The sequence below is a fragment of the Tachypleus tridentatus genome, chromosome 8 (assembly GCF_004210375.1).
Source record: "Tachypleus tridentatus isolate NWPU-2018 chromosome 8, ASM421037v1, whole genome shotgun sequence".
NCBI lineage: Eukaryota > Metazoa > Arthropoda > Merostomata > Xiphosura > Limulidae > Tachypleus > Tachypleus tridentatus.
This window is the reverse complement of record NC_134832.1, coordinates 144,477,866-144,500,838: the sequence shown is the minus strand read 5'-3', so window position 1 is coordinate 144,500,838 and position 22,973 is coordinate 144,477,866. Positions and strand designations below refer to the sequence as shown.

At 31.6% G+C, this 22,973-nt stretch overlaps 1 protein-coding gene across 17 annotated transcripts in view; it reads right to left on the bottom strand.

The window, feature by feature from the left end:
- Positions 1 to 22,762, bottom strand: part of LOC143223674 (uncharacterized) — a 47,323-nt gene extending 24,561 nt beyond the window's left edge. For 7 of the 17 annotated variants that reach the window (XR_013013030.1, XR_013013032.1, XR_013013031.1 and 4 more), the window contains exons 1-2: positions 13,511 to 13,658; positions 2,849 to 3,035 (exon numbers count right to left, since the gene is read on the bottom strand). Coding sequence is in view for 4 of the 17 variants with exons in the window: in XM_076451942.1 (XP_076308057.1) it covers positions 2,907 to 3,035; positions 18,342 to 18,454; positions 19,207 to 19,260; positions 22,118 to 22,223 (402 nt within the window). In the remaining 13 variants the exon portion in view is untranslated. Of the gene's footprint in view, positions 1 to 464; positions 3,036 to 13,510; positions 13,696 to 16,755; positions 16,810 to 18,341; positions 18,455 to 19,206; positions 19,261 to 22,117; positions 22,243 to 22,404; positions 22,636 to 22,657 lie in introns of those variants that run through there. The other 10 variants (XR_013013040.1, XM_076451944.1, XR_013013038.1 and 7 more) reach the window with 10 other exon arrangements.
- Positions 22,763 to 22,973: the final 211 nt, after the last annotated feature.

Here is a 22,973-nt window from a genome sequence, read left to right as displayed (position 1 = left end):
CAGATTATGAATATAATTAATAAAATATATAAAAACATCTTTTCTCAACATTATTATATTTGTGTAATTAAAATAAACACATGCATATAATTAATGTTTGTTATTTAAGATAAATAGAATGCAAATATGACTTAGATACCAGAGACATGGATCTAATTTTGTGAAGTCTATACAATTACCTTCTTTAATGTCTTGAAGCAATACATTACATTTTTATTTTAATAATTACAAAGACAATTTATCATAATAATAATAACCTTTAACACTAGCATTTTATAGAAACCAGAATGCTAAGAGATAGAGGTAAATTTTCCATTCTATTAATCTAGTGTTTCATATAACAACTTTGATAAGTAATAAAAAAAAAACTAAATATATTAGTCACGAAATATCCACAGAATTCACCATTTACACAAATGGGGTTTGTATTTTACAAATTAAAATAAGTTACAAGACAAATGCAGTTAAGATATAAGAAAGCCTAATTTATTAAAAACATATCAATCTCAACTGACAAAACTAACCTCTAACATCAGACACTACATATAACTGTTGTAAAAATGTGTAAAACTATTCAGTTGTAATTAAAAGATTCCTTGGCAAATAGCTGAGAATATCAAGTGAAGATTCCTCCTCACCAAGCAGTTAATAATACTTCCAATTAAAGGCTTCATATTAAAAAAAGTCTATAATCACATTATATAATTTCATATTTGAAGTTCTTGCCATCCTTTCACAAATGGTTAGCTTATTTTCACTTCAGTTTGTCCATTACTTTTGTAAAATAGACTCACTGTAAAACCTATTTCTAAAAACATCATAATAATATATGGTTTCTGTACACTAAACAAATATAAGATTATCTCCATAAATGTCTGATTTTTATACATTACAAATTCTCTTATATTTTTTTCAAATGTATTTGCACACTACACTGGTATAAGGTTATCTCATTGTTTCAGGAAGCTGACATATCAGTAAGTGGAAACTGCGTGTGCAACATTGTTGCAAAACAATCATGCATCATTCTTTCCTGCTATAAATCAATGGATATTAAGTTGCTATTACTTTCAAGTTCATTACAACACACAACTCAAGGCAATGTTCCTTTTGCATGTGACTAAATAATCTATGTATAACACATATGCTGTTTATGAACTGTCCATCACAGATACTAAAATTACTGTTTCCACATCGTACTGTGTTTCTCTCACTATAATACAGATATTACAATTATTTTTTTTACTCACCAATGAGTGCTATCAACAGTGTAAAGCTTGATTCAGTGATAAAATCTCTCTTCAGAGATAAGTAGTAAGAAAAAGTTCTCTTTACGATTATTTTGGTAAATGAACACCAATTGAATGTGTGTGTGCATGTTTTTCTTATAGCAAAGCCACATCGGACTATCTGCTGAGCCCACCAAGGAGGATCGAACCCCTGATTTTAGCATTGTAAATTTGTAGACTTACTGCTATACTAGCAGGGGACATCAATTGAATTAACTTCTCCAGGATACTGGATCACAGAACAAATATTTACAACTAACTGTTCTTAATTTAAAGAATTTTTCATGGAACTTGTATTTTTTCAGGTATTGCCCATTCTATTTGCCACTTCACCAAAAACTAACATTAATCTAAAATGACAAATATAAAACCAATAGGCCAAGATATATGAAGCCTTAGAGAATTTCTATATTGCCAATGGCTATGCTAGACATATTCTCTAGCCATGCAAATTAGAATATATGTGTCATTTTGCACATTTTATGTACGCATTGACCAAAACCCCAAATACTGGACAACTTGCTTGATGTAAGACACATTTAAAGCTTGGAATATTTCTCAATCACTGAGTGTTGAAATGGACAAGTCAAAAGGTATTTTACAATGTTTCTTTTGGTAGTTCTTGTAGGCCTAAAGATAATTTACAGTATCTCTTTTAGTATTTCTAGCATACTAAAAAGATAACTAACAGTGTCTTTGTACATAGTTTTAGTAGGCCTAAACATATCTTGCAGCATCTAATAGTTCTAACAGCCCAAAAGATACTTTACAGTATATTTGTTGGTAGTTCTAGTAAGCCTAAAGATTTCAGAGATTAAATGTTGATTATTCTGATAATGACTGCATATCTCAGTTTTACTGAAATATGCAAGGTTGGAGCCAAAGAGAAATATTATATTTACTTTCAATTCATTTAATATGTGTTGAAAATGCGAAGTTTTATCACATAAATTTTTTAAAGTTTTTTACACTCATGACAATACATTTTAAGTTTGTGAAAGTGGCATATTTTTTTAATAGTATCAGAATGTTCTCTCTTTTAATTAAGGTATATTGGCTCTTTTGTTCTTCCTCTTTCATACTTTCTTGAATAATGCACAAAGACATGAAAACAAAAATTAGTTTTATTTGAACATATACATAAACTTTAGATCACGAATCTACAGTTTCATTTGAGATCACCTATAAGCTTTAGACAGTAAAATGCATAGTGTGCATGTGTTCTCACAAGCCAGTTGCAGTATCCATTTGATAAATAATGACATTGTTTCTCATTAGTATAGGCCCTCTTAGGCATTTTTTATCAATGCAATCCAATCAACCAGGTATTGCATATAACAAATAACATATAACAAATCTCTCCTAATGTGCCACTCCCCCCAACAGAAAGATCATAAAATAAATCAAATATTGAGGCATACATCCTGAAATTAATTCCATAGTAACAGCAAATGTAGTCCATTAAGTTTTAAAGTATTACTTAAATATTAAAATAAATTAAAATCTTATTTAACCAATGTTAATGAATTTTGTATTTCTTTGAAGAAATTCATACTTACCAGATGCATTTTCTAAAGCAGGGTCAATTTGTTTCAAATCTTTTTGGTATTCATTTTCCTACTTCATATTCCTAATAATGTATTTCAAGCTATTTATATCATTATCATCATCACTGTCACTGAACTTTGAAATAATCCCATCTTGTGGTAAAGCATCAGGTTCAGTTTTCTCTCTAACAAGTGTTTTCTGAAATATAAGGATAAACGAAAAACACACTAAAGCAGACAAATGGATATAGACTCCACAGTTCACAACATTTAAAAGTTGGGAATTTGTCCCTGAAAGGATTTTTCAGTAAGAGATATAACTTATTAATAAATATTTTAGTGAGAAACATTAATAACATCCAAACTTGACATGTTTAAAAACTTCACTTCCTCTATCATGGAGCCATCATAAAAGAAGATGGAAGATCACCAAAGAAGTGAATTTAAGTATTGTCATAGCAACTGTAGTTCCTTCCAGTCTCAGAAAGATACAAAGGGACAAAACCAGAACAATAAAAATAAAATCCTCAAGATAGATTTCACCTTCATGGATCTATATGGCTGGAACACCTGTACTTTAACAGCTGAGACAGCAAGGATAACTTAGATGTTTGAGATGAGATCCCCTTTTCAACATACAAAGTAAATGGATATGTAAACACAGAAATAATAGTAAATACCAAAAATTAAGAACACCTATTAGCTGCAATTAAGAGTAAAAGACTGAAATAGGTTAATCATGCTACATGACAAGATGCGTTAACTCTTTCAAAATGGGCTCAGTATAATATACACAAGTTCATCTACACAGTTGTACACGTTAAGTATGTGCACTATAACGTTTGATACAGCACGTGTATCTTCACAAAATTTGGTAGACTTTTAGTACAGAAAAAATCAGATTATTTCCTGAAATATTTTTACTGAAAATTTGTTTGTGAAACTATTGAGTCTATTTTATTACTAATCTGATGCAAAGTTATTTCGTGTTATGATTAAAAACAAAACTATTTTTCATCCCAAATTCTTAAATATTATTTGTGTAATCTCTAAAACCGTTTAAATGCATTTCAAATGTCTGTTTCCAGTAAGACTTTATATTTAAATTATTTTCTATACTCTAACTATGTGGGGTCTGTCACTTGACCAACCTTGCAATCATCATAAAAAAATTATGAAATAAATATAAATTATAACATGAAAACATAAATGTTTGTTCTAAGTAGCTTAAGTCTCATAATGCTATATATTTACATATGCATTTATTATTTTTTATTATATTGACCTTCCAGTTATGCCTAGGTAATGTTACATAGCTTGCGTTCACACAGTGTATGTGCACTCATGTTATGTGTCAAGTAAATAAAACTTTTAGTTTTCCCTTTCTTGACTGTGTTTCAGTGGACTACTATTTTGTAATATATAGACACATTTCAATTACTATACATTATACATGCATATAGATTATTAGTATTTAGATATAAATTATTAAACTTGTTTTTCTTAAAATATAGAACAATAAATAAAGAAGTAAAGCAAACAATTATCTCTCCAAGCTAAGGCCACTGAACTTGACTGTTGCTGGACATATGTTGCTAAGCCTTTTTAAATTTCACAAGTTAAGAATATCAAACAAAACCTTTTTTTAGGTTTTATACATATACAGTTGAATAACCAAGAAATTATAAATAACTATACTGATACCACAAAATTCCACTATAACTTATTAAGCTTAGTAACAAAGATTTATTTAGATTTTAAAAAATATGAAACTTTGAACAGACTAAAGACACAACCTACTTTCTTGAAATCTTGATTGTAAAGAACGAGGTAGCCTTTTACTAGATTTAAATGGCTAAGAAAACCACTAGGGGACATTCTAAAGTGTTGATTTGTTATTCACAAGTCAAAAATTGAAGTATGTGTGTACGAGGTCTGTTCAAAAAATACGCGGACTGACGTCATAAAACAAAATGTACTTTATTTAGAAGTTACAGGTCTGGGACCCCTTCAAAGTACTCTCCTCCCCAACGCACACACTTATCCCAACGGTGTTTCCACTTGTTGAAACAGTCCTGGTATGCTTCTTTTGTAATGTCCTCCAGCTCCTTCATTGCATTTGCCTTAATCTCGGGAATCGTCTCAAATCTTCTTCCTTTCAAGGGTCTTTTGAGTTTGGGGAACAAAAAAAAAATCGCAAGGAGCAAGGTCAGGTGAGTAGGGGGGTGGGGAAGAACAGTGATCGAGTGTTTGGCCAAAAACTCACGAGTTCTGAGGGCTGAATTTTGCAGCAACACGGTGCATCTTCAATTTTTCGGTCAAAATCTTGTAACAAGATCCAACTGATATCCCACACTCTTCAGCAAGCTCCCTGACAGTCAGACGTCGATTTGCCCGCACCAGGGTGTTGATTTTGTCGACGTGTGGGTCGTCAGTTGACGTGTAAGGATGTCCAGGGCGCTCATCATCTTCAATGAACTCTCGACCAGCCTTAAAACGTTCATGCCACTTGAAACATGTCGTACGCTTCATAACAACATCACTGTAAGCCGTGTTAAGCATATCAAAAGTTTCAATTGCAGATTTTCCAAGTTTAACACAAAATTTCACAGCAAGTCGTTGCTCCTTCAGGTCATTCATTCTGAAATCTGCCAAACGAAAAAAATCGCATTTCACTTAAAACCGCGTAGCTAATACACAAATGAAGATATCTGCAATCGGGAAATGGCGTCGTAATCAGCTGATATGTGCGAACCTAGCGACACCAAGCGGATTCCCCTGGAACTAACTGGAGCCGCACAATTCAAACAGTCCGCATATTTTTTGAACAGACCTCGTATATAGGGAGCCATTTCCAAAAATGGAAAGAAGTGAATGCGGCCCACTTTGTTTGATTCAGTATATAAGCCTCATCACAGCAAAATAAAAAGATATGATGTTCTTATTTTATATTCTAGCTTGATATTAGTAAACTGAATTCCTAATTTGTATGAAACTACAGACTTAGTATTTTGAAATAACAATTATCTTACTTTTAAACAGTGCTGCATTCAACGTACCACGTGGCTCAATAAAATCTATATTTAAGTGCGTTATTTTAATACTTGCTTTTAAATTAACTCATATACAATAAGTTTGAATTATAATCTACAATTTGATTCCAAACTTCCTGACAAACTTTGAATGCAAATCAATAAACGTGATGACATGGGCTTTGATTCACTAACCTGTAGTGAAAAGGTTAAAACACCATTCATTAAGGTTTAGTAGATGATAGAATACAGGTTGTGAAAAGATGATATAATAGAAAAATTTCATCAATGATTGATAAAGATGAAGATATTATTATGACCAATGCTTCTAAATTATTAGTGCAGATAGCCTAGATGCTTTGCACTAATAAGAACCAACCAATCAAAATTACCTACCTACAACTGAAGTTGTCACTGGATATGTGTAGATAAATACTGAATACATATGTGTGGTGAAAATATTCACGATACAAACAGAGGATGTTTATATTAAATTTCCCACATATATTAAAATTCACTCCAAGAACATTTCATTTACGTTGACAATAATGCACACAATACTACAAAAACATCTAAATATTCAAAATTCAATATTCATGTCTTAGTCAATGTTTTTATACTTCATACAAGTTGGTAAGTCATTCCAGTATTTTTTTTTTCTGATTTAATCAATAATAGATTTATCACTTTCAGTGTTATATCAAATAAAATGCACTTTATTACATACAAAGAAATTTTGATGTCAAAATAAACATCAATGTATCTAGAATAAATAGAGAAACATGCTACAAAACCATAACAGTAATATATGTAATATACACAAAGTAAAAAACATACAATTTACAACAAATAAATCTATTTTCATAGTTAATCTATGAATGTAGTTTAAAATAATCTGAAATAATTAAATATGTTGTCACTTAAAGTTACTTGGTAAAATTACAATTTTAATACAAGTTTATAGGAAAAAACTATAATGCAGTGTTCCCAAGCTTTATGGAGCTAACGCTTCTATCAGCTTAAAACATTCTACAATATTTTCACATATTGTAAAGTAAATTTAACTTGTATCTGTTGATACCAATAAAGATGTAGCAAAGTGCAGTTGGAAAATAACACAGTATTAGAAAAAAAACTGTATTCAAGGAAGGAGGAGTAGATTGGACCACTCTTACAGAACAGTCAGAAATAAGGCATTCTTCTTAGCAGAGTTCCTTTTCCTCCATGATATCTAGTAATTAAGCCAAATGGATCAGGTCTGAAAGTGGTAATGGTGCACTGTACTTGTGGAGTCCACAGTGCAACACAGGTGGAAGCATAAACAGGTAGTAAAGATACAATGTCTTATTCTAACAGTGGATGGTTCTCAGGGGAGAAACTCAGTCATATATTGTGTGTGCACACACCCAAACAGCTGTATTCCACCTGGATCCACATATAAAACAATAACAGTGCAACAGGAACATGAAAAAGGAAAAAAAATGAATAAAAACACAGATGATCATTATCTAGGATGACAATGATACTAGTGATATCAGAAATCCAGTTTCTCATATCTCTAATTCCATACAAAAATGTGCATATACAAATGGAAAAGATACCTTCTGTGGCATCATAAGCCATTATACAGTATCCTCTGTTCAGTTCCAAAGGATGACATTCTCTCATGGAACTCCATTGCTAAGCATGGAACTGGGTATTTATTGTGCTTGGTATTGGTTTTATTTCAAAACCAAAGTTGTTGACAATCCCTCACACCCCAAAAACAGAAAAGTCAACATCTTACCTGTAAATATTCCATCTAGCCTGAAAAATAACCACAGGTGACATATGGAATGCACAAATAGAGAATTTGAAAAGAGAGTGATGTGATAAGGTTAAAATGCAGAAAAGTATTCAGGTTCATCCAAATGCTCTCGTGTAAGATGCTTTCTAAAGGGTACCAAAACCAGAAAGCTAAAGACAAAGACAAGTTGCAACTTTGATGAAATGTAATCCAAAATTCATGCTGAACATGTTCAGGAATCACGTAATAATTTAAATGGAACACAATTCATAGAGTAAAATCTCTACATAAGATATAAAGAGTCTATGTTGATCTCTTCTAAGATATTCAGTTTATGAAATGTAGTACAAAACTTCCCTGTCAGAAGACAGAAAAAATTATTTGGAACAGAGAGAATAGGTAACATAATAGTATAAAAATGGAGTTGACCCTCTTTTGCAGCCCAAGTCTTGGGTAGTAAGTCTTTATCATGAAATAAAAACATATTCCTCCTGGAAAACATAAACAAACATCATCAATGGAAAAATTGTCTCTTAGGTAAATGGGAATAAGAAAAGATGATTTCTGTTGCCTCTGAACATGACACTGATGGCAGCTTTCTAGCTTGTAATAGAAGATAGACAAGCCATGAACATTGAAATAAGTACATGCAGAAAGAGATAATCTTCTGTGAAAAATTATAGCCAAATATAGTTCACAACAAAGGTATTCAACTGTTGAAACAATGCATTCTAATCTTGAAAATTGGAAGGTAAGAAAGGAATATTTAATTAGCTATACTGATTGCCATGTTTAATTTTAGTCTTGCACTGATTGGAAGTTAACAATAACTTGCAAATAAAAAGAATCAGAATTCCAAAAAAGATCAGCTTTCAATGAAACAACAACAAGACTGGTAAATTGTCAGGAGGGGTCATTTGAATGTGACAACATTTGAGCAACCCATGATGAGAAGCTGGTTTCTTTAACAAAAGATCAAATAACAGCTAGCTATAAAGGTGTAGATTACAAAGGTCACTGCAGAAGATTTGTTGCTGGCTAGTTTAAAAGATGGTTTCTATGAGATAACAAAACAGGGTATGTCAAAAAGTAGTGAAATTCATGGAAAAGTAAGCCAGCACGGAGCAATAACAAGAACTTGACAATAGCACCAACTGATCTTGGCAAACACCTGAAAAAATAAAGGTAGATATAAAGAAAAGCAAAGATCTTCCATAAACTGATCCAAAGGATCCAATGTCAGAGAAGTTACATCTGGAACTGAAAACCAGTAAGGAATCAAAAGACTATTTACTGTTATCTTAAATGCATGCATTTATGATAGGATGATTGATTGAATGAAATACTAACACGTTGTCACAAGTTGGCATTCCATAAAAATAAAATTTCACAAGACTGTTCACAAACACCTTACACAATGTAAACTTAAAGAAGGACATGATGTGAATGTAATCAAGAACAGAAGTGAGACTGCAAGCAGACAAAGGCTGTGAGATCAAATCTCACATGATATATGTTCACTACAATTATTACTAAAATATAGCAGTGTTGTAACAAGTATATGAACTCCTAAATGTATGCTGAACTGTTAAAAATTGCATCAGAATGATGTGAGAATGGGATTTATGAAAGACAACAAACCCAAAAAACAATACACCACTGGTAATTCATCTCAGCTGTCACACTTACAATAGAACATTGAGAAATAAACATTTCATAGAAAACCAGATGTCTTTCATGATACCACTAAATTTCTTCTATATATATATTATTCATTAGATTACACCATTACAAGTTATAGGGTTTTTATTTCATTTGCATCAAGACTTCTTGAACTTATGTGATTTTCTAACATCATGAATATATTAAAGGTGTGATGATACTGTGATATGATACAAGTATTATATCACAAAGTTGCAACAGGATTGTATCAATACTTTGTTTCATACGATACAATTTGTTTATCTTCACAAAACTTGGAATGCTTTCTCTAAGCACTATAAAAGCCTTCTGTTCAGAAAAAAATCTGAATTTCTAATAGTTTTGCTGAAAATCAATGATTCGATAAAGGAAAATAAGTATGGAGCACTACATCTTTCCTTCATTTCTTTTACCAATAACATTACATAACAAATTAACAAAATAAATAAACAAACTCTGTGTTTGTACTCTACTTCTCAGTTGACCACATGCGACAATTTGTATAAAATCACTGTAAACTGTGAAATACTTGAACAAGACAATGTCAGATAATAAATTACAGACAAGACTATCAAACTTTGTAATAAACCAAATCTGTATCTAGATATGTATAATAATGACTACTATGATGCACTGCTTTTACTTGTGTGTATATTTATTATACATTTTTATTACTATTTACATTATTCAATCTTCAGTTATTTTTCTTAAAACATAGAATAGTACATAAAATACTTAGAAAACAATGATTTCCGCTACTTAATGTTTTGAAGTTTTTTTTGTTTTTTGCACTCATGAGTCATACTTGCTAATTCTCATTGTATGTTTTGTCCAATCATATTTGAATGTAAAAAGAAATAATTTTTGAATACCAAAAAATTATAGGTGACTGTAATGATACTATGAAAATCTACTGTAATTTACCAGGGTTCCTAACAATGTTATGTTTGTCTTAACAATCTAATTTCTGTTCAGAAAATAGCTTTGATAATTGTACTCTAATAGTGCCCCATTGATCTGAGAGATTTTTCTCCTGTAAATAACTTATAAAGACTAATATAATTACCTATAGGAAATGTTGAACTTTGAAATGGTTATAAATGTATAGATATAAAAAACATAAGCATAGATAAACAAGTCTTCTTACATGATGCAGTGGTGGGTGGAGTCAATATAGTGAATTTGATAAATATTATATCTCAGCAACTAAATGAGGAGGTTGTATTCTTTATATTCTAGCTTACCAATATTGGAAATTTGAGTTTATAATTCACATGAGACTATAGATGTATTGTGACAAAAAATATAATTTGACCAAAGCCAAAAGATCATATACAAGTCTGACACAAAAGTTTAGTTTTTTTATATTTACTTTCAAATTGAGAGATTAAATTCAGTATAATACTAAATTTTAAATTACAGTTTACAATATGATACCAAGTTTATTGACATACAATCATAAAATAGTAGTTCAGTAAAATGTTGAATATAAATTTACAAACGTGATGACATGCTCTCTGACCCCTACCTGTCTACATAGGGTTAACATGCCTCCTACAATAGCTTGTTGTGCATATTTCTTGTAAAGCTTTCAGTCACATTCCTCAAGTTTAAAACAACACAAAGAGTGTTCTTAAACAGTTTTTATTACATGCTTTTCATGTTATGTTAAAAACTAAAATCGTTATCATACATATGTAAATAGACAGTATGTTAAGTGATCAAGGAAATGTTTTATATAAATACACTAAACATTCAGAAACACCACTATGATAACCACTAAATAACACTAAAACCAGAACCACCTCATCAACTTATGAGAGACTGCAAACACCTGACCACCCAATGAGGGACCATAACCACCTAATCAACCAATGAGGGACCATAAACCCCTAGTCAACCACTGACATTTTAGTACCATCTACAAGTCACAACCCACATCAAGCATCATCACTAAAATTGTATGTACAAAGTGCAACTAGCTGATGTTGAAGATGGAACACTTCTGAAACATCATCATCTCAAACTCCTTTATTAAACCATTTGCAGTTCTGTTATTTTAAGGCAGTTGCCACCCATTTCCTACATTGTTTCAGCATTAATTTTATTCAGTTTGTGTGGTTTAACTGCATGCAATTTTTAGTTTTACGTGGACTTACTCTCTACTAGGTTTTGTTACATTTCATGACCATTGAAACATTTTTGTTTTGAAATACTGTTACATAATGAAAATTAAAATTTTGCTGTACTGAAAACATATTTCTGATAAAGTATTAACTTCCTCTTACATATGTAGCTATTCTCTTTCAGTGCTGCACCCTATATTGAAAAAAATTTTAATGCCTTGCACTCCTCTTTTACAAAGATAGGTTGATGAATTCACTACACACAGTAGTGTGTGGAAAAGTGGATTTGGATGTGCTTCAAGGCGTAGAGTAGCTCGGCCATGGTGGACTATACACATCTGGTCAACTCCAGTTCAACACTACACAGTAGTGGCAATATGACCACCTCCAATCCATAGTACAAGTAGGGTCCACACTGTCTTCACCTTAAGTTTCTTAAAACAAAAGTACATACTGAGCATCTATGAAAATGATTATCCAGGTTCCATTGCATTTCACACACAAATCATCATGGACAACTGTCCACTAATAGAATTTTGTTTGATTCTACTGGACTATCACTTCAGATTTAGGCATAAAAGAAAACACTGGCTTTCAGGGGGGAAGGTAATGCAGGAAGTTTACAATATGATACCAAGTTTATTGACATACAATCATAAAGTAGTAGTTCCGTAAAATGTTGAAAATAAATTTGCAAACGTGATGACATGTTCTCTGACCCCTACCTGTCTACATAGGGTAAACATGCCTTCTACAATAGCTTGTTGTGCATATTTCTTGTAAAGCTTTCAGTCACATTCCTCAAGTTTAAAACAACACAAAGAGTGTTCTTAAACAGTTTTTATTACATGCTTTTCATGTTATGTTAAAAACTAAAATCGTTACAGCATTGGAGAGCATCATGAACTGCTCCTAAAAATCATATCCAAATACACCCTCTGAATAGTTATGGAAGCTGGGCACATCAACCCTTTCAGCCTACTGTACAAAGGTGGAGCATGTTTATTAGTGTTCATGTGCAACCTCATCCCCTCAGACAGGGTTGTATAGCATTACAGCATATCACTAACTTCCCGTTACCACTGCACAGACGTGTATTGCCCCTATGTATGATATGCAACCTCTCCCTCCAGATAATCAGAGGTCAGGTGAAAAATCAACACTCAGAGACCACCATACAGAGATGCTTCACACAACCAGAGAACTAGCAGAACACCATCACCCTTCTCTCAACTAAATTTTGTTGATACTTAGTTATTCACAAATCACATTCACCTCCATGTTCCATACCAAAGCAGCTTGGAACTGGAAAGTAGCAAGCATTTCCATACTCCACTTCTGGTATACTGGTATTGTGCACACTCAAGAGAACAAACCTTCATGGTTCACCACCCCAAAGGCTTGGAACTGGTAAGTGGCAAGGATTTCCATACTCATCCAAATGAAGGGGAGACAAAGTACACTGGAGAGTAAGGAGGACCACGATATTGGAGAAAGTGTAATGGGTGACTGAAATATCATATTTTAAAAAGTAAAGCAATCACATTGACAGAACTGATCTACCAACATTTGAGCAGCATGTAGAATTGTCCATAGTAGGAACAGCCTAAAATGCTGCAGATCAACAGAGATGGGCAGTATTCCTGTCTGCTTTACTCATGTTAGTCCATGAGTATTTAGTGCAAAACAAACATATTTATGAAGTTAAAAACCATGAGGTATACCTACTAGTAGTATCTTGGAGCACTCCACCTCAACAGTGATCATAACATGATCATTATATGATATGACATTGTATTTGGAAGAACATTGAATTCATAGCAATGGAATCAATTAACCAACACCAAGCAGCATCTAGAATGGTATCTTAGGTTCAAAGTAGGAAAAGCCTCAATTCCTCAGACTATCTAATATGTTATATGAACATTGGTCTTACAGTGCAGACTTAAGACTAAGTATAACCACAAGGTGGGATCTAAACATGTGAGAAAGGCCTCTGCAAATAAAATAATATGAATGGAATACTTACCATTCACAGAGAAAGAAAAGTGTAAAATGGTAGTGCAGGAAATGCAAAACTCTGAAGAGCAAGAAAAGCACACAGGATGAAGATGATGAGATGTAAAGGTGTATGGGGTAGCTCAAATACTGGCACTGATGATGTCTTCCAGGTCAGATGAATATACACAAGCAGGTTAATGGTAAGTGATGAATCTGATGGAAAGAAACACAAAAAGACAAGAATCATCATAAGAAAAGGAAGAATGTGCTAACCAAATTAACTAGTAAATCCAACTGACAAGGATAATGGGAGAAATGCTACAGGAGAAAGTAGGATTTCAACAAATAAACAAATGAAAACAGGAAATATGAAAAGAAATAGCATGTGTCATGCACCATTGAAGAACCTTGACTGGGAAAGAATGGGTTGGGATATATGAAATATGAAAAGAAATAGCATGTGTCATGTACCATTGAAGAATCTTGACTGGGAAAGAATGGGTTGGGATATATGAAATATGAAAAGAAATAGCATGTGTCATGTACCATTGAAGAACCTTGACTGGGAAAGAATGGGTTGGGATTGGAATAGTCCTAAAAGTTAAATAATGAAGGAAGGTAAATGGGTGTGCAGAATTACTCTCTTAAGCAGCCAAAGGTTTGGACATTAAAGAATAATCAGGAAAGAGAACAACATAGAAACTATGAAAACAAAATGCAATGGATACCAATCACAAACATATAAAAATAATAATATACACATAATAACAGGAGCAGTAAAAATGTCTTCAAGGAAAGATAATATAAACAAAACACTACTTTGAAAAGACCAACAGCAGTAAACCACCATGGAGGAAGGATGAACGGGAACAGAAATTCAAGAAGCCATACACTGTGAAAGTCTAGTCCTTCTACCGAGAGACTGGCCAAAAGCCATGTTTGAAGATATAGTATAAGAACTAATTGATAATACACACCTTATCAGGGCTGATATAGAAAGGAGTGTATGATATAAAGGAAAGAAGAGGACAGGTGAGTGACACCAAAAGCCATTGCAACAATGAAAACTACATTTAAGCCAGCCAATACAAAGCCATCAACAGAATACAATGGAGTGATCTGAACTATACCAAGTATACATGGTAGGAGATGAATAGAAAGATGTGCATACAAGTGTCAATAAATCAATTCTGACCCCTAACAAAGAATGAGGAACAAAAGACCAAAATCAGAGAAGCTGTGAATTAATAGGAATTTCAAAACTGCCCAAATATGGAACACCACACTAAGCACGACCTCTGAAAAACTTCAGGATACAAAGGTCACTTCATAGGTTGAGCTTTGTCAGGATGAGATAATCAATGCGTGACAAGATTCCAGGCACTTGAACTATAACATGTCAAAGTGGGCAAAATAAAAGTATCCATAAAATTCAAAATGCATTTATTCATATAGAATAGTCTGATTACTGCCTGCCCATTATGAGTTCAGTGAAAGGGGTTGTGTGACGAGGGGATGGATGGGTGCTGTGAAATATTTTAAGTATAGTGAACGTTTATATAATAAACCTAAAGTCACAATGTAGGATCACCTAGTCTAATGTCAAGTTCACAAAATTTATCACTGAAAGTAAAAATATTTATTCAATTTCTTAATTAAGCTATTTTCTGTTATATCATCAATGTTTTTAATAAAACACAAACCCTCTATCCAACAGACTCTAAATCAAGAAATTAACAAATATTTCTCCAATTTTGTTGTCTCTACAGTACATTTTACACTTTTAGTACATAGAATAAAAACAATATTAGGATATACTGTTGTTGCTAAACAAAAAAGCCAATACTGGAACAGTGTTATCAAAACACAGAAGTTTTTCTATATATTAAAAGTTGTTAACCTAATTGATTTTTACCCATAATTATTCTGTAAATACTCCACCAATTCATTTCATGAATGATCTTAGTTTTGATTGGCTCACAAAGGAACTTACTGATATTTGAATGCCTCAACAGCACTTTTCTGCTTCTTTGTTGATAAAGTTTGATTTCAGAAATTTATTAATTTCAATTAGATAACAAATGTGAGGTTAAGGTAAATTTATAGGGAGGGGTAGGTAGTACTTGCCCCATAATTTTTGACAGGCTAAAAGCTAGTACTTAAATAATAAAGACATGGACATTCCTTAGAGTAAAAAAATAACATGTCTGCAAATAAAAACCAGTATTGCTCAAAAATGGTTTAAAAGTAAAGTATTATAAAAAGTTTGAACTGATTGCAATAATGGAAGGTTTGGAGTATTATACAGGATAAAATAAGATGGTCAAACAGAAAATTAGAAAACCAAAAACAGTGTAGGAAAAAAGGTTGTGTGAAAATGGAAAAATAAATATTAAGCATAAGCAAAGTGTTAGGACAGGAGAAAGACCTTTGGGGAATGTTACAGAAAGGTTAATATTTGATTATTATGGTATGGTTGTGTTATGAAATTTTATTTTTCTACAGTTTTAAAAAATGAAAATTTAAGCAATATTCCTAATCCTGAACAGTTACTAGGTGGAAACAAGACAGAACAATAACATCACATTAATTCTGAGCTTGTTAAAAACAAAAAAGGAAGTTTAAAGAAAAAGAAAGTTCCTGGACCAAATCATATTTACCAAAAACTTTAAAAAAAATTGAAATGTAGATATGCAAATCATTTAATACTATTATTTTTAAGTCCTCGAATATCGGGCAGTTACCAGAAGATTAGAAGTTGGACAACTACTCTTTTTAATGAAGATGGCAACAACCATCCCAGTAAATAAAAGCTTATTAGTCTTACATCAGTGATGGGAAAATGTTTTGAATCTGATAAATGATAGCTTGCAAAGCCATTTAACAAAGTTTAAAATTTTATTGGAGAGTTAACATGGTTACACTAAATTTTGGTATTTTTTGAAGAGATTATTGTTTATTTGGCTGAGGGTATGGGTGTAGATTTGGTGAACTTTGGTTTTCAGAAACCATTTGACAAGGTGTTATACATAATGCTTATTAAAAAAAGTTACCTATGTAGGTGTGAGGAATAATTTATCCAATGGATAGAAAACTAGCTTGATGAAAGAAAGTGTAAGGTTGTTATAAATAGAGATTAGTCAAATATGATTAATGTCATAAACGGAGTATCTTGAGGCTCAGTAATTGGCCTGTTGCTTTAAGTTACATCTATGACACAAAGGAACAGTCAATAAATTATTTATATAAGTATCTCACGAAACATTAGCTTACAAAGTCCAGTTGAAAGTTTTCTGTTTAAATGTCCTGTAGCCAGAAAGTTCTTACCTAATGGTGAGATAAAGCAATACCAATGTAAGTTATTTCTGTTAATTGAATTAGGAAGAAACAGACAATGAAGTAGTTTAGATTTTGGTGAAGAACTATGTGACAGATCATTCCTTTGACTAAGCAACTGACTATTCCCTGTAAGAAGCTGAACCAGTATGATCATCCACAAATTAATAAAACAATCTCATATTGACTGCCTGTTTTTTAGATCTAACGTAAGAAATTAATTAAAGGTATAAATCTTTGAAGTATCCAACACTTTTCAAAATTTTTGAATTCAAAAAGCAGCTAAAATGGACAGAAACAATATATGTAAAGCAACATTTTGCTGCTGCTAAGCTGATATCATCAGAGAAGATGATATAATGTTAACAATGGTGAAGCATTGTTTTTAAATATGTTGTTTCTATCCCATATGAGCTGTTTTTGAATCTTAAAATAATTAAAGGTATGTTGGTATGCAACTTCAAAAAGTCAAGAAAGGTTTTTCGTTTCACAAATTCAAACTTTAACTTGAAATAAAAGATCCTCCCAATATTGAGGCACTTAAGAAACCTGGTTACAAGCCACCAGTTACAGAGCACTGTTCCAATAGGTGAAGAAAAATATATGATAATGTATCCTTGTATAAACATGTATGACGGCTTGCACTGTTATAATAATAAAGTTCATGTTCTGTCCTTTTCTTTACATTTTCACAACTGAAGTAGTGGTAACACACTTACCTTCTGGTAAAGAACTGGTTTTCTAGCTTAAATAATAGCAAAATATCCAAGCATTCTAGCTGATTTATTCTCAGAAAAAAATAAACATATGGATAAAGCAGAGATATGCACAATATCCCTTTCACTTTAAACAGTAGGCTAGCAATACCACAGGTGTTGTAGGTTTTAGCATTACAATGCCCTCTTATTTGATCACAGATCCTTCTAACAGTTAATTCAATATATATATATATCCTTGGTTGAATGTCAGGCATGTGCACTAATATATAACTAATGAGGTATTCAATGGATGGTGTTTGTTTTTATATTTGAAGAGCATTGTTAACTAACTGTTTTATAAACATATTTTACCTGATACGTTGAATATAGCTGTTTGGATAATGTTTACAATAAGGTACCCCAATCAAGGTTTGAAATTATGTGCCTTTACATTTGTTAACCTTCCAACACAAAGTCATACTTCTCTGGGCAGTTGTCTTGTCTTACCACAGTTTGCACAAAACACAGACTTTGATCTGTGTATCTGAGGTGTGTAAACACTTCTTTTTATTATGTTCTATTAAAACTACTGTTACGTTCTGAAAAACCCTTAAATGAAAAAATTCCTTATCTTTTATAAAAATAAATATTTATAAATTTACAGGAAAACAACTGAAGTGTTGTTGCACAGTTTTAATGATAAACAAATAATAACTGTTTAAAGTATTTTAAGATCAGTTCAAACCCTTATAAATTAATAAAATGTAGAACAACATGGTCATTCTACTCTAAACAAACTGTAAGAATTTTTACTCAATAAATTACCTCAGTCTTCTTTGGAAGTCTATTACAGTTCTCTTCTTGTTCATCCTTTGTTACACTTGAGTTAAAAATGACACATGAAGGTCTTTCCTCTAAGAATTCACTTTCTGATGTAGCTAGACGTATAAATAACATATTTGTCTGTAACAACAAGACTGAATGCTATTATTCATCACTAAGTCATAATAAAAATTCACATAATGTAATGACACACCAACTATCTGTGAAAGGGTGAGAGGATGTGGTCTTAGTTGTGCTAATATCTGGCAAGCAGATCCTCATATTTAACATTTCTTTCAAAGTCAGCCATGTTTTATTTGGGTTATATAATTTCTAAACCTATATGTTTATATACAAACACTTACTCTTTAAAGACAGAAAAAAATGAGGATGGAAGAAAAGTGATGTTCAATCATAAGAAATAATTTGAAACAAGTTGGGTTTTCTCGTCATCACAGATTATTGTATATTCAACTACTGCCAAAAATTACTAGTATAAATTTCTCTCTCATATATGTCACCTATGGTAATGCTACTAACAGTGTTTATACAGTTTTTCTTTTAAATCTTTTGTTGTTAATGAAGTTAGAACTACATATAACCTTTCTATGTCTACATCATTTTGTCCAAGACACTCACATTGCATAGCATGCACTGGCATCCATCACATAATCTCTATAATGTTTATGCAAGCATGAGTAAAGAAAAGTTTATTTCATGCATATTATACTTGTATTTGACAATGAATACACACAGATATACCTCAAGTAGTCAAAGGGTATGTTGATATGTCAGAGTAGGTGATGACAATAAATATGTAATGTGGTGAGCCACCTATATCAAAACAATTCCAAGCAAGTTTACTTACTGCTGTGCATCTGTAGATGTATAGGTCTGTATGCATGTTCACAAAACTGCTCATCTGGAGAAAATAATTCACATTTAGAAAAATATACACACACACATATACTATCCTTAGTTAATGAAACCTCTAGTTCAAACAAACACTTGTAAATTAACATAATATTTTCCATGACTGGGTAAGTAAATATTACAATACTAGCAGATACCCACTGAAACAATTTGATAGTAATTTTCCTAAAAACAGTGATAAACAGAAAATGTGCAATCAAACCAATCCCTATAACCATAGCAAAAAAGCACTATGATCTTCTAGTGAACCATTTACAACCAACTTTGGTCATTCTACATGTTATTTCAATAAGGATAATTCCATTGTGTTTACGTTTAGGCAAAGAAGACTATCTACAATGCATTTTTGGCAAAAATGTTTGAGTTTCAATGTAATAGGCTCACATTTGTCTAGTAGCCATAGGAATTTTTCCACTGAATGCCATATTTCCTTGTCATTTTACTGAGCACAAAAAAAAGATTGCTGTCAAAGTGGGAACTTTTTGACAGTTGTCACTGCTATAATATGTGTTAAAGAGAAGATATTCAATTAACATCAATTTATTTGGCACAGTTAAGTAAAATAATGCATCATATAATACCAATGTGATATATACACATATTTCCCTCAGTCAGTTGATAAAAGAAGTCCCATTTTTTCTTGCAATTCCCTCACAAAAAGAAATATTGTTCTTAAGTTTTCAGGTTGATCATTCTGCATGTACATGGGATTGAAAACATTGATATCAACATGAAATTTTACGAATTACAAAAAAATGAATAACTTATCTGTAATATACTCTTGAAAAAAAAGCATTTGAGGTATAATTTTTTTTCTATGATTAACCATTCAGCTAATAAAAACATGACAAGAAGAAATTTGACTATTATATAAATACTGATTAAACAGGAAATTTGTATGTTACATGATGTGGATAATAAACATGACAATAACCATGAACAAAAGGTACAAAACAAATGGGTAATTTAGATAAGCACATTATATTCCCAAAATAAGTGAATAAGGTAAGCACTCTATAACTGACATTACATTCCCATAACAGTTGATTTAGCTAAGCATTGCACAGTGTATATATGTTCTCAGATTTACTGACATAAGTAAGCATTGTAATATGTACATTCCCAAATTACTGTCTCCATGTCAAAGGTTCATGAAATCTAGCCTGGCAGTGGGTAATGTCATTGGTTATCAAAGAGTTTATGAAAACTTTTAAGTATCAGCTAAATAAATCTTTGCCACAATTTTATCCAACAGACACTATAACTGGTTTGTATGGGCTCAATAAGTTTCCTTTTCTTTCTTTCTTTATTTTTGGAAAATGCAAAAAAATAAATCTACAAAATCAGTTTACACACATCAAAATAAAATATGATTAAAAACAAACCTTTAAATAAAACAAGTACTGATTAATAAGTGAAAAATTTATGGGACACAAATTATATCAAAAGCACAAACTTATGAATTCTCTTCAGCCAGATAATCTTACAAATTCTGAATCTTATAAGTAATATAAAAACAATGTCAAACTAACTGCATTTGTGTTTTTATTTAGTGATTAAAAATAATTTATTTTTTCTCAAAAGAAGCCAATTTTTCATGTCCTAAATTATTCCAATTCAACCCAATACAAATTTAATGAAGTCAGGTGAAATGTCAATAAACATCTGATTCACCAGTTTTTATTTGTTCATAACTGCCATGATTCTTTAATTTCTTTCCCTACATCTGTCCCACTTTTACAGCAATGAAATGGAACTTAAGGCCCACAGAGCAAAATTATATAAGCACATAATTTTCCTGGACCTGTAGGATCCACAAGTATCTAGAAACCATGGCTCAAACATACTTTTTTATCTTTATTATATTTTAGAGACTTGTTTAGCTTCTTTTAAATAAATGTTTAATATAATAGTGGATTAAAATGTTTTAGTTAATTGAACTAGTACTGGAACAGATATGTTTAAAAGGATTAATAAAAGTGAAGTATTATCGACATATGTTTGCACACCTTATCTATTCCTTTCTAGCTCTAAAAATATGAACTCTACTCTTTCCAGTGTGATTCTGATTTGTTTTACTCTTTCACAAATGTGCCAGTGACCTAGCAATAAGTCCACATACTTATAATGTTAAAAACTGAGTTTCAGTACCTGTGGTGGTCACAGTACAGATGCTCATTATGTAGGTTTGTACTTAACTACAAACAAATGTTCTCTAATAATAATGAAAATAAAAGCTACACAGTTAAAGAATACTTCATCTGTAATAGATGGTTTCATTGTAAAACAGATCAAAGAGTCAGAATTAAAACATTTTTATAAATACTGAAGACGTTTTACAACAGATCTTAACTAATGTACACAAAATAATTTAATTGTGATTGGTATATATGCATCATTGTAGTTTGTCTTAGAAGTAAGAAGTAACTGAGTTGGTAATCTGAGGATTCTCTCCTTTGATACTGAGACTATGAAATGCAAAAGAGAAATTACAAAAAAACTGTTAAGAATATGTAGCAGTAAATAGTTAAACATTTAGTTCAGTTTCTATAGGATTCTTTACCTTGCTTTGAAGAGATCGCAGGTTTAAACCCACTTGAAGGTGATGCAGAATACATTACTATTATCAGTTACTGATTTTAGATATTTCTATATCATATTTTACACAGTAGGCAAGAATGCATTCTGATTTTACTGTTACACATCTTTGGATTAGGAAATAAAATAACTCTATATGAGAAACTTTAAATTAATGGTGGAAAAATGACATGTGGCTAAAGTATATTTCAATGAAAATGATATAAATTGTAGCAAGATGTGTTTAGATAAAAAAGCTATGTACTTACTACTACAAGTAACAGTTAAAGTTTCCTCTTCATTTTTCACTAACTTACCTAAAGTATCCTGTTCCTCATCAGAACAGGGTTCAACCTTCATCTTTAACTTTTCCATGGTTCCATAAGTTCTTCACCTTTATATTACCAAAAAATACAGTTAGGTTACAAACAACAAGGTTAAAAATTAGAACTTGAATTATTCAAAAAACATCCAAATTCTCCAACAAACACTAATGTCAAAAATCTACACTAAACATAATTCCATTTAAGTCTGTAATTGCTACAGTCAAACTTACAAGTTTATGCATGGCATATTTCATTACAGGTGTACATAAAATAATGTGAAACTAAAACAAACGGGATCAATTGTTTAAAAAAAGTGCATATCAACAGAGCAAAATAAAAATTAATAGGCCTGTAAATTACGATAAAAATTATGTAAAATGCAGGTGTCCCACCCCACTATTTATCTATTTCTAAATCAATATTATGTGCAAAATATTGCATTTCATTTTTCAGTTCTATGTTTGTCTCATATAAGTCACTGACCAAAATGCCATCTGTAATATACTTGATCTCCGAAGATGGAATAGATAATGGTACACAAAAATTCCATTAAAATGCAATTCATATATGTAACATAATAAGTTTACAGTTACGTTGAACGTAAAATTATTATTTCCAAGTCCACCTGGAAAAGTTCAAAATTGCACAGATGGCCTCTTGGATACTGATTTATTAGGAGCCAAAGGCAGATCTTAAGCGTTATTTATGATGTTCTGATTTTGAATTTGAAATGGCCAAATAAAGAAAAATGTCGAGAAATTTCCTTCATTTGACATTATTTTTAACGCAAATTTTGACC